At 45.2% G+C, this 13,666-nt stretch overlaps 1 protein-coding gene across 4 annotated transcripts in view; it reads right to left on the bottom strand.

Annotated features, from left to right (window-relative positions):
* Positions 1-13,666, bottom strand: part of RAPGEF4 (Rap guanine nucleotide exchange factor 4) — a 299,132-nt gene that overhangs the window by 208,302 nt on the left and 77,164 nt on the right. For 2 of the 4 annotated variants that reach the window (XM_008178407.3, XM_008178408.3), the window contains exon 1: positions 3,716-3,867. The exons of 1 other annotated variant lie outside the window; for it this stretch is intronic. In XM_008178407.3, coding sequence (XP_008176629.2) covers positions 3,716-3,780 — 65 coding nt within the window. In that variant the 5' untranslated portion in view covers positions 3,781-3,867. Of the gene's footprint in view, positions 1-3,715; positions 3,868-7,237; positions 7,458-13,666 lie in introns of those variants that run through there. One more of the 4 variants, XM_065561832.1, reaches the window with a different exon arrangement.

Raw genomic sequence — 13,666 nt, 5'->3', positions numbered from 1 at the left:
TGGGAGATGAAGGCTCTGGGGTGTGGCCAGAGATGAGGGGTTTGGCATGCAGGCTGCCCCGGGGCTGCGGTGGGTAGGGAGGACACCCCTCAGCCCTCTCTCGCCGCAGCAGCTCTAGGGCCAGAGGAAAGGTGCCTCTTGCCCCTGCGCAGCCCTTGATAGCCTGCTGCGCAGCCACGCAGCTTAGAGGGAAATTAGTTGTGCACCCATTTTATAGTAATTTCATCTAGACCACATTGCCGTAGTTTGCTTACGAGAATGTAATTCAGGACTGCATCAACTGCTTCTCCCCTATCCCCTAGGCCAGTAACCCTGTCAAAAAGGAAATAAGGTTGGTTTGGCTTGATTTATTCTTCAATAGCCCGAATGGATTTGTCCTTATAACCCTATTATCCTCTAGGTATTTACAAACCGATAGTTTCATAATTTGCCCAAGTATCTTTCCAGCTTTCAAAATTAGGCTGACTCATCTATAAATTCCCCTTTTTAAAGGTGGGTCCTAAGTTTGTCCTTCCCCAGTCTTCTGGGACCTCACCTATCCTCCAGGAGTTCTCAAAGATAACTGCTAACTGTTCCAAGCTTGATTCTGCTAGTTCCTTAAGTACCCTAGGATGATTTTCAGAAGGCTCTGACAATTTGAATACATCTAACTTTTTTCAATATTATTTAATCTATTCTTTCCCTATTTTGGCTTGCATTCCTTCCCCCTTGCTGTTAATATCAGAGTAGAGAATCAGGCCCATGCTTTAAGTTGTCATGGGATAAAAGGGAAGGTCCTTTCATGGACTGAGAACTGGTTAAAAGACAGGGAACAAAGGGTAGGAATTAATGGTAAATTCTCAGAATGGGTAACTAGTGGTGTTCTCCAAGTGGTGTTCTCCTAGGACCAATCCTATTCAACTTATTCATAAATGATCTGGAGAAAGGGGTAAAAAGGGAAAAGTTTGCAGATGATACTAAACTGCTCAAGATAGTTAAGACCAAAGCAGACTGTGAAGAACTTCAAAAAGATCTCACAAAACTGAAGTGATTGGGCAACAAAATGGCAAATGAAATTTAATGTGGATAAATGTAAAGTAATGCACATTGGAAAAAATAACCCCAACTATACATACAATATGATGGGGGCTAATTTAGCTAAAACAAATCAGGAAAAAGTTCTTGGAGTCATCGTGGATAGTTCTCTGAAGATGTCCACGCAGTGTGCAGAGGCAGTCAAAAAAGCAAACAGGATGTTAGGAATCATTAAAAAGGGGATAGAGAATAAGACGGATAATATATTATTGCCCTTATATAAATCGATGGTACGCCCACATCTTGAATACTGCGTACAGATGTGGTCTCCTCATCTCAAAAAAGATATACTGGCACTAGAAAAGGTTCAAAGAAGGGCAACTAAAATGATTAGGGGTTTGGAGAGGGTCCCATATGAGGAGAGATTAAAGAGGCTAGGACTTTTCAGCTTGGAAAAGAGGAGACTAAGGGGGGATATGATAGAGGTATATAAAATTATGAGTGATGTAGAGAAAGTAGATAAGGAAAAGTTATTTACTTATTCCCATAATACAAGAACTAGGGGTCACCAAATGAAATTAATAGGCAGCAGGTTTAAAACAAATAAAAGGAAGTTCTTCTTCACACAGCGCACAGTCAACTTGTGGAACTCCTTACCTGAGGAGTTGTGAAGGCTAGGACTATAACAGCGTTTAAAAGAGAACTGGATAAATTCATGGAGGTTAAGTCCATTGATGGCTATTAGCCACGATGGGTAAGGAATGGTGTCCCTAGACTCTGTTTGTCAGAGGGTGGAGATGGATGGCAGGAGAGAGATCACTTGATCATTACCTGTTAGGTTCACTCCCTCTGGAGCACCTGGCATTGACCACTGTTGGTAGACAGGATACTGGGCTAGATAAACCTTTGGTCTCACCCAGTACGGCCGTTCTTATGTTATTATGTTCTTTCAGTTTAAGTAGCCCATAATTTTATATGTCTGACCAACCTACTCCAGTTTTATCTGTATTTCTGTCTCAGTAGTTCTAATTTTCACAGATACTGTATATTATTTTTTAAGAGAGTTATACTTTTGAGTAACAGCTTGCACTGTGTAGGTGTGGTGGGCTCAGGGAGGCTGTTTCAGCCAGAATTCTTCTATGGGATCTGAGGAGTCCACACTGGACTGGGAGCTCTACTATCCTCTCAACTTGTGCTCCAACCATCTCTCCTTTGGGATTCTAATACCAATGACACCCTGGCTTGCACCTGCACAAGGGTAGAAGGAACAAGAAGATTCCTTGCGCACACACAAAAGGCCAACCAAAATATAGCCCAAATGACTCCTACTGACAAAAGCATTCAATAATCTGCTATATTGTTAAGTGCAGTATATTCTCTTGGATATCTTTAAAGCTTGCAGTGTAATCCGATCAATTAAATCTGAAGATAATATAGTAAGGAATGTATAACGTCCCACACCTACCATATAATCAGACATCACACAGCTGCTGACAGCATAGGACTTACGTTTTTCCCTCCACCAACACCCAGTGTGAAATACAAAAATGTTTTTTTAATAACTATTTATTTACATTTTATAAAGTTTTAACATATCACCTTTTAATCCATGTTAAACTATAAATACTAACCGTTTTAATGTTTACTACTAGGCCTACAATCTGATCCAACAGAAAATTATCCTGTCAGTAATTACAGTCCATTGATGTGCTCTTTAAAGAGACTGCAGAGAAAACTTGTATTTAAACAAGTCTCTACAAGCCAAGGGTCCTTCATCTGCCTGTGTAGGGTGGTGAGGATCTTTTTTTTTTTTTTTCATCCTGGTGAAGGGGTAGCAGAATGGGGGTCTCCTTTTCTCCCCCCACATGGATGATGGAAGGGAGATCTGTGGGGAGAGAAGGATGATCTTGATGGGGTTCCTTCATGCAAACCTACATCTAGATGTGGAACAGGGCCTATGAACCCAACAAACCGAATGGATGGGTTTCACCTATCCTAGGCATTCAAAAGGCAAGTAGCTGGAACTGACTTTTAGACCATTACAGTCTATTAACTGAAAGCTTCACAAGAAGGTTTATGCTGTAATCCCAATATGCAGTCATTCAAAGCATCCACTGGAGCTATTAACCCAGAGTGCACCAACCCTGATGTTATTTAGGATCCGAGAAGTTAGAGCTAGAAAAGATCTAGACCACAGTCCCATTCCCCATCAATGCAGGATTTAACCTCTCCCATAATGCCCACAGTAGTTTTATCATCCGTGCTGGACGTATGCTTGTGTGCTGCTTACTGATTCCTCTGCCTCCTGCACCTATCGGCAACCTATGCAAAGCCAGCAGCAGCCCTAAACCAACACCCATCAGGAACCGGGGGGAGGAGGGCGGTTCTTTGATACATTTCACCTCCACCACGTGCAATATTTCCAAGGCACCAGAATCCCACGGCAACGAGACCCGCTGGGCTCTTACAATAGCACTAAACCCCCTCTCCTGCCGGTGCATGTACCCCTCCTATGGGCATTTTCAGCCCCCGAGCGGCCCCACTGCTCCCCCCAGGCAGGTTGCCTACGACCAGCACGCTGCTTATGTAAGCCGGGCTTATCGGGGGGAGCTGGGGCCGCAGGCACAGCGCCCCCTCCCCCCCCCCCCCCCGCACGTCGGCTCCAGCCCTCCTGCCGCCGCTCCCGAGAAGATGCTGGTACCTTTTATCCAGGCAAGCGATCCACTCGCTGGAGGAGGACGAATGGGAAGCGTGAGCAGCGACCATGTTTGCCCGGCTCCCTGCGTACCCAGGCGGCGGCTGCTCTGCCCCCTCCCCTGCTCCCTGCCTCCTCCCCCCCCCCCCCGCCTGCGGCTGCCGCCCCCCCGCGCTGAGCAATGGGCTCTCCCAGCCACAGGCTCCGGCTGCCTCCGCGTGGGCAAAGCCACCTGGCCCAGCACTCCCGGGCTCCCCGCGGCTCAGGTGCTGGCTCTGCGCAGGGCGGGCCCGTGGGTCACGGCAGAGCGGAGCTGGCTGGGAGCCAGCAGGCGGGAAAGGCACAGCTGGGGGTGGGGGGGTCAACTTGCGTGAGAAAACCTCAGGGGACGGGACCGAGCCTCCCTATAGCGCCGACACCAGCGTCATACGGCCAGACGCTGCAGGGCTGTGTGGGGCCCGAGCCGTGCCAAGCGCAGCCCTGTACGCTCCAGTCCCAGCAACAGAGGTGCTGGAACTAGGGGCCAGGTGGAATCTCCATCACTGGAGATTGTTAAGAGCAGGTTAGACAGACACCTGCCAGGGACGGTCTAGGGAATACTCAGCCCTGCCCTGAGAGCAGGGGTCTGGAGTAGCTGCCCTCTCAAGCTCCGTTCCAGGCCTGTGTGTCTATGATCTACCGGGTTTACAGTTAGGGGCAGTGGCTCTCAGTATCCCCATTCTATAAATCATTCCAGCGCCCCACCCACCCCTCCTGGGGGCATCTGCTCTCTCACTCCACTGCACAGGCAACCCTTCCCCACAGTCTCTCTCATGTCACCTCCCCCCCCCCCCTTCTCAGAAGAGCCCCTCACATCTGGCAAGTCATTCTCCTCCCCCTGCCCCAAGTCAGGGGAAAGCTAGTCAATTAACCTGAGCCAGTCCAGCTAGAGAGCCCAAAGCTGGGAGAGGTACCATACACATCCCCAACCCATAAAAGCCAGTTTATTTATAGAGATATATCTAACAATAAAATTGGCTTCCATGGGGTTGGGGAAGTGTATACATAAATATAGTGTAAAGCATTCACCATTGTTTTAGTCAGGAGGAACTGGGAAACAGCAGTTTCTGAGCAGAGAAATACTCTCTTCGGTGTGAGGCAGAAAGTTAAAGGAGAGAAGTTTTTCATTTTTCCCCCCAGACAGAAAAGCAATGGAATGTTGCACTTCATTTCAGAGCCTTCTCTCCGGTGGAGGTGAGGCTGTCCCCCAGGATGTCATGGACTGTCAGCAAGAGGGCCCCCCAACCTCCAAGGGAAAAGGAGGGCCTGAGACAAACCGCTCCAGGAGATGCAGAGGGACTTTACCAGCAGATCATAATAGTTCTTGGAAATGTAGAAGGAGATGCTGGAACAGGACCAACAGAAGCAGCTGCAACTGAGAGGATGTTGGAGAGGGATGAGAGAACGGTAGCCAAATATATTGCCCATGACCTAAGTTCCCTCTAAGCTGCACAGCCGCACAGCAACCTATCAAGGGCCTCTCCCGTGGCTCTGGCCCCCTTCCCCCTCAGCCCCGGCGCTGCTGCAGTGAGAGAGGGCTGGAGGGAGTCCTCTCTCCTGGCTGCAGCCCCAGGGCAGCCTGCACCCCAAACCCTCTCATCCCCAGCCCCACCCCAGAGCCCACACTCCCAGCTGGAGCCCCCACCCACACCCTGAACCCCTCAGCCCCAGCCTGAGCCCTCACCCTCTTGTGTCCCAATCCTCGGCCTCAGCTCTGAGCTCCCTCCAGGGCCAGCACTTCCATTTAGGCGACCTAGGCGGTCGCCTAGGGCACCAGGATTTGGGGGGGCGGCAATTCAGCGGTGGGGGGTCCTTCTGCGCTCCAGGTCTTCGGCGGCAATTCTGCGGCGGGTCCTTCACTCACTCCAGGACCCGCTGCCGAAGTGCCCTGAAGACCGGGAGCGCGGAAGGACCCCCTCTTAGGGCGCCAAAAACCCTGGCACCGCTCCTGGCTCCCTCCCAAATCCTGAACTCCTCATCCCTGGCCCCACCCCCAAGCCTGCATCCCCAGCCAGAGTCCTCACCCCCCCACACACACCCCAACCCTCTGCCCCAGCCCTGAGCCCCCTCCCATACTCCAAACCCCGCGGCCCCTCGCCACACATCACCTCCATATTGGTGCAAATAAAATTCATTCTGCACATGCATGGGAAAAATTAAAGAGAACATTGCGACCATGCCATGAGGGAGCAGGACTGACAACTCCAGCAGGAAGATCAATCAACAGTTTACATATTCATGTACACCTTGGGGAGTGGTTTAGACAATGGGCATGTGTGTGCCATCAGTGGCACCAGTACAGTTTGGGAAGCCCATTCACTCAAAGACTGCTATTATTTCAGAGACATTAGCAACCTTCACAGTCGCAATTGCCTTGCAAACCTCCATAACAACTCTACAGATGGTTGACTCAGCTGAAATACAGAATGTCCTGTCAAATCTGGCACACCTGAGAGCTCTGCGCTTGACAGATCTGTGAGGGGTGTGACACTTAGCAGCCCTATCCTTGGTTTAATGAGAGCAATTGCAAGTTTCTCCTGCCTAGGAGCAGAGCCGGTGCAAGGATATTTTGTGCCCTAGGCGAAACTTTCACCTCGCACACCCCCCGCCCCAAAATAAATCACATACATTATACACAATACACGGTCACAGAGTAACATGTTATAATTTATGCAGGCGTAACACAGCAGCAGGGTTTAAAACTCAAACAGGGCCGCCCAGAGGATTCAGGGGGCTGGGGCAAAGCAATTTCGGGGGCCCCTTCCATAAAAAAAAGTTGCAATACTATATTAACATGTATTTGGAAATGTAAAAAATAACTAGTGAAATACATTCAAAAATTAATTTGTAATAATTTGAAAATACACTAAATACATTATTTAAAAACATTAAAAGCTGTAATGGTATGTATACAGTTGCAATTACATAATGGGCTGTTACTGGGCGATGGTGATGGCTGGTACCAATGGGCTGTCGCTGCCTGGGGGTGGTGCTGCTGTTGCCCAGGGCTGGGTGGGGTGCTGGGCTCTGGGTTCGGGGGTGCCCAGCTCACGGGCTGGGCTCAGAGATGTGGGGAGATGGGTTCAGGGGGTGCCCGGCTCAGAGGGGCTGGGCTCGGAGCTGGGGGTCAGGGCTGTGTGGGGGATGGGATCGGGGGGTGCCTGGCCCCGGCCCCTTACCCCCTCTCCCAAGAGCCTCTGACATACACGTGGGGCAGGGGGAGCCTCCAACATACTCGTGGGGGCCCCTGCAGGGCCTGGGGCAAATTGCCTCACTTGCCCCCCCCCTCCCCCGGGCGGCCGTGAACTCAGATACCGGGCATGACAGAGGCTGGAGCAGGCAGAGGGGGGCACTGGGGCAGCTCAGCTCTGCAGGCTGTCGTCCTCTCCAGCCACCCACACACAAAGGGAGCAGGAGCAGGGACCAGCCAAGGACCAAGGGGGCAGGAGCACAGGCGCCTGAGGCCAAGCTGTGTGAGGAAGCGCTTACCTTGCCCAACGCAGGGGCGTCGGGGTCCTCTTTCTTCCTCCACTCCACCAGACTGCCGCCTGAGGCTCTTTTCTTCTCCGTGCCCCCCGCTGGGCTGACCATGTAGGCTGAGCCAGGAGGTAGCCACCCCTTTCTCCAGAAGCCCTGCTGAGTCGCGCCCGTCGCCGTCGCCAGGCTCGTGCCACATGCCGTAAGCAGAGCTGCGGAGCTCTGCCCAGCCGCCGGTGCCCCCGCCAGCAATGACAGGAATCACATGGGATGGAGCGGCCGCTGCGCTGGGAGGGAGAGGGAGTCTGAGCCGCTGGCAGGCAGCCCAGGGGCTCTCAGACTCCAGTTCAAACAATGATTCATGCTAACACATCATAGACTTTTAAGGCCAGAAGGGACCATCATGATAATCTAGTCTGACCTGCAAATTTCAGGCCACAGAACCTCACCCACCCACTCCTATAATAGACCCCCAATCTCTTGCTGACTTACTGAAGTCCTCAGATCATGATTTAAAGACCAAGTTACAGAGAATCAACCATTTACAGTAGTTTAAACCTGCAAGTGACTCATGCCCGTGCTGCAGAGGAAGGCAAAAAACCCCCAGGGTCTCTGCCAATCTGACCCAGGGGAAAATTCCTTCCCAACCCCAAATACTGAACTGGTCATTTTCAGTTCCCATGCAGCACACAGTCCTGCTGTGTATCCAACATGGCAGGAGAATACATTTTAGAGTATGGCTAAACTGATGGTACTCCAAAAGATTCCTTGGGGAAAAAATTAAGTATGCATCTGGCAGGTTCAGAATTATGAGACAAGTTTAGCACCAACCCATGCTGGATTCAGCACGGCTAAGGTTCCAACCTAAAACTTTATAAGCCTGACTGTCTCATCAGTGGCATATATAACTCCTATTGACTTCAAAGGGATAAACAGGACCCAGCATAATAAAGAGAGAAGCAAGAATAGGAGCGCCATTGGGATTTGCATACTGCACTGGATGCAGAACATACAAAAGCGACTTGATCTATATATTAATAATCCTGCCATATAAATCTTATAAGCAACACATTAGTTTGGTCCCTCTTTCCATCTCAAACACTGATAAATTACAGGAAGGTTACAGTCTTATCAAAGACAAAATAGAGTATTTGTATAGCATATCAATGAGAAAACATACAGGAGTCTGCTGATTGCCCCATTACCAAGCAATCATAAATGCAAAAAAAAAAAGTTACATGGGGAAGGATGGCATAGTGTATCTCTCATTAGCTATTTAAACCAGAATTGTGACATCCTGGCCAGTGAAATCATTGGGCATTTTAGTATTGACTTCAATGGGACCTGGAATGTTCCTGAAACTGGAGAACCTAAACTGAGTTGTATTGTGGCTGTAATTTTATATACACCCAGCTTGTACAGCTTTCCTGAGCAGAGGAGGACTTCTTGTTCATACAGATCTTATGCTATGTAGAGTTCTGCAGTAATTTTACCTGTCCTAATTTGATGTTGCCCTTTCTAATGAAAATGAATTAAAAACTTCAGGGGTTTTGCTCATGCAATAGTCGGTGAGGCCAATCACAACAGAAGGCTATGTTTAGCTAATATGCCTTAATACCAAAATCATCTCTCAGATATTTAGCATCTGATTAAAATCAAGTTTGTGATGTCATTCCTCAGTAACAAAAACTGTTCCCAGAACCACCTTTTGCATTATTACTTGGCAGAAGGAACTTTAACGGGATATTTCATAGACATTCTTGCCAAAAGTTTTGGATGCCCAATATCAAAGCTTTTGTGTAAAGTATCATTTTGAACAGAGGAGTATCTGATTTCTACACATGAACTGAGCCCATATCCTGGGTTATAAAAGGACTTAGAGAAACCACATTAAGGTAAGAAATGACCTTCTACTAATAATGTTGATATTCACACATTGACAACATGGAGGAAATGCATGAGTTTTAGTATTTTTATTTCAAATTTTGTATTTTTTTTGTTTGAATTTTTTCAACTCCTCGATACAGCCTTATAGAATAGAGAAGAAAAAGCCAAGTGGGTTTGGGTCTTCTCAGACTATTTCAGTCCCTGGATGATGAAACTATGATAGAAAGGCTAGATGTCCTATTATTTTGGCCCCTTTAAAATTGAGAAGAAAAAAGAGCCCATAAATACAAAAAGTTACATAATATTTAGAGTCATGCTTAATAATCCATAGTTACATACCTCATGGGATGTTATGAATATTAAACAATTGGAGAACAGTGCTTTGGAGATGAAAGGCACTACATAAATATGACTATTTTGTTATTGGGATCTACACAAATATCAACACATTTGGGTTTATATAGATGTAGGCAGAAATTCAAATGCACAGCCCTACCTAAACACATGTTGAATGACAACAGGAAAACCATTTACAACATTAAATATTTAAGTGTTAAAAGCACTGAATTTGTACCATTATTACTTTTACCTTTCAGTCATCATGTGCTAAAAGTCAGTATTTGTAACAACACACAGCTATTATGGAAATCAATCTTGAAACTAAGAATAATTGAAATATCATATCATTTAGCTTTGGATCCATGGGTAAAGTCTCCTGGTTAATTGATGGTACCAGTTCTTATAAGGAAAGAAAAAGCTCTCTGCTGCACTGAAATAATCTGCAAGCTAAACCACTTTGGATAAGGGGGGGGGGGGGTTTCTATTTTTTAAATGAAGCAGGCGATTAAAGTAAAAAATGTTTATGTGAAGATTTTATTATACAACATATATGCTCATTTTCAGTCACACTCCTAATTTTTTATTCTATTATCACATTTTGCATAAAATGTCTCCTAATTATTTTCAGAACTCCATGACTTAGAAAATATAATATGACCACACATAAAGGTGCATGATAATTAGATCCAGGATTAGGTAGGATTGTGCTTTCATAATTTTCAAATGGACAGCAAGTTATATAAAGATGAATTCCAGGACTCATCTATTCTAGCTACCATAGTGGATAAAGACTTACCAATAAACAGATACATAAGATAGAATACAACCAGTCAATTGTTGTTTACTCTTCTTTTTTTATGTAAAGGTTGCAGGATCTGGCCCTTTATGCATGGCAGGCAAACACCAATGCTATAATATTATTTATTAGTAAATAAAAACAACACATTATCAGGATAACTCTAGATACCAAGTATTATTATTTAGTTTGCAAAAGATTACAAAGACAAATTTCATGGTTTTCTGAAAGAACAGAGTTTCACACTAAATACACACCTGCAGTGTCTTTACCCTTTGACAGTGGATGCTATAAGGAATGCTATATAGGTTAGTAAAGTGTATTTTTATATGTGGTATATTCCCAAATAAAGAAAATCCTTTTAGGGTTACCGTTAAGGTTGCTAAATAAGTACAAATTAAGACAAGATATTAAAACACTTCTTTATAAAAGAACCACAAAACATCACAACCAAACCCCTGCAAACATTAAGAATTATGGAAATAACCTACGGTGACAAAAATAAATTCTCACATCAACCTTTACATGCAGGTCACAAAAAACAGACCAACAGAAAAATTCTCACTGAAACATATAGCCCAAATTCATAGCTGCAGCTAAGGACAGTAAAGGGCAACTTGGGGACAGAGGAGTGCGGGGGAAGGTGCCAGGGAGGCTTTTGTCATCTTTATGCACCTCTGATCAGAACTCAGCAGTATGTCAGTCACTTCCCAAGCACAATTTAGAGCTGCCTGAATGCCAGTTGACTCATACATTTACCTTTACAAACTGGCTCCTATAACAGAAATCCATTTAATCACAACAATTTGGTTATTTCTCGAATGCAATAGCTTTACAAAGAATGCTGTGACCAAGTGTGCAAACTAAACTATACATCTGCCAATATGGGATGTTAAATGTGTCATGCTGAGAAAACAAGAGGATGAAAAAAATCAGGCATTGCAACAAAATGTTGAAAAGTGCTAATTTTTATTAATTAATATGTAAAAATGCTCTCCTAGAGTTATGAAATTTTCTGGAAAAAGTTTCCCCCTAATGTATGTTATGCACAGAACAAAATCATTCACTCAGATCTAAGGTTAAAGATACGGTGCGTGGGTGTCACAATAAGGATTATAAGACAGAGAAGCCCTTAAAACAACATTGACTAAGGAGACACTACCAGACTTCCATAACTTTATGTTTGCAGTATTGTGGCTGTGTTTATCCCAGGATATGAGACAAGCTAAGTGAAATAATATCTTTTATTGGACCTGACACATTGTGCAGTCTATATGGTTTTATAAAAACATAATAAGAAGTGAATATAATGTAACTGGAATAGTTTTATAAAAATATGATAAGTGAATATAATGTAACTGGAATATGCTTCATGCAAAAGGTCTCTTGTAAGGTATCATTACAAAGCTTATAATCTACTGAGTGTGATCATCCTATTTGTATAAATGTACCACTCTTGTATCTAAAACTAGAAATATAACTCTGAGGGCCTATCGTAATTATGCAAAGTGTGGGCCATTAATAGTGGTTTGGAATCTGGATGACTCCCATTAACCAGAACCATTGTCTGCAGATGGCTGTGTTTACCTGTTAGTCTTCCTGTATATGTGTGTGCTGGCAAGTGGGTAATGAAGTCTTGCAGTGACATGTGATCATGTCACCTGACCTGGAATCCATCTTTAACCTGGGTGCTTCTCCAGTGAGCGGGGGTGGAAACCCAGAGGGACAAAGGGTTCCCGCCTTACGCAAAAGATATATAAAGGGGTGGAAGAGAACAAGGAGGGAGAGGAGCCATCATGAAGAATCCCCTAGCTATCACCTGAGCTGCAACAAGAGCTGTACCAAGGGAAAGAATTGTGCCCAGGCCTGGAAGGTGTCCAGTCTGAGAAAAAGCTTACTGAAGCATCTCTGAGGGTGACATTATCTGTATTCAGTTTGATTAGACATAGATTTGCGCATTTTATTTTATTTTGTTTGGTGACTTACTTTGTTCTGTCTGTTACTACTTGGAACCACTTAAATCTTACTTTCTATATCTAATAAAATCACTTTTATTAATTAACTCAGAGTATGTATTAATACCTGGGGGAGCAAACAACTGTGCATATCTCCCTATCAGTGTTATAGAGGGTGAACAATTTGTGAGTTTGCCCTGCATAAGCTTTATGCAGGGTAAAACGGATTTATTTGGGTTTAGACCCCATTGGGAGTTGGGCATCTGAGTGCTAAAGACAAGCACACTTCTGTGAGCTGTTTTCAGGGAAACTTGCAGTTTTGGGGCAAGTGATTCAGACCCTGGGTCTGTGTTGGAGCAGACGGGAGTGTCTGGCTCAGCAAGACAGGGTGCTGGAGTCCTGAGCTGGCAGGGAAAACAGGAGCAAGGGTAGTCTTGGTACATCAGGTGGCAGTTCCCAAGGGGGTTTCTGTGATCCAACCCGTCACAGGACCAACTTCCGTTGGTGGAAGGGACAAGCTTTTGTGCTACACACAGCTCTGCTTCAGGTTGGGAGAAGGAAACCAGAGTGTCTGAGGCTTATCTACTGTAGAAACACGACAGTGCTACACTACCTATGCCTATAAGAGGGTTCTCCTGTCGGCATAGGTAATCCAGCTCCCTGAGAGGTGGTAGCTAGGTCAATGGAAGAATTCTTCTATTGACCTGGAGCTGTCTACATAGAGACTTAGGTGAATGATGCAGCTGGGTTGACCTAACATTTTAGTGTAGACGAGGACTGAGCTAAATACAAGTTGGGACAGATTGTTAAATAGAATTAATTTAAGCTGTAGTAGCCAATTAGAGTGTTTTGCATAAAGAGTTTACACATGCTGTAGGTGACCATTTAAAATAAATTAGGCAATTAAGGGCTGGTCTACACTGAAAACTTTTATCAGCATAGCTACATCTGTCAAGTGTGTGAAAAATCCACACCTCCAGGGACATAGCTACATCAACCTAACCCCTGGTATAGACCGTGCTAGGTCAACGGAAGAATTCTTACATCTTCCTAGCGACTGTTTACTACAGCGATGGGAGCACCCCTCCCATTGCTGTCATGAGTGTCTACACGGAAGCACCACACCAGTGCGTTAAGTACCCTCAGGTGCTTGGGTCTCATTGTAGTGGGGCAGACCTTTACTATGTTCAAGAATGGGAGTCCATTATATACCTCCATGAAGGGTCCTATTGTTCACTATGCCTCCCCTTAGCTATTGGGTCACTAACAGATATTATACAGTATGAGATGGTTAAAAAGCAAGGAATGTATTTCATTATCTTTACAATATTGTTTTCGAACTTAATTCAAATTGATTTCATCCTCAAATACATTTTATTAAGTTAAAAAATATATTTGACTTTAATCTTAATAAAATGGGGCCTTCTTCACTGTAAATAAGTTTGACATAAGTGTAGTATTCCC

This window comes from Chrysemys picta, chromosome 11 (genome assembly GCF_011386835.1).
Source record: "Chrysemys picta bellii isolate R12L10 chromosome 11, ASM1138683v2, whole genome shotgun sequence".
NCBI classification, from domain to species: Eukaryota; Metazoa; Chordata; order Testudines; family Emydidae; genus Chrysemys; species Chrysemys picta.
Note: the sequence above shows the minus strand (reverse complement) of the source record. Positions and strands in the feature narration are given on the sequence as shown.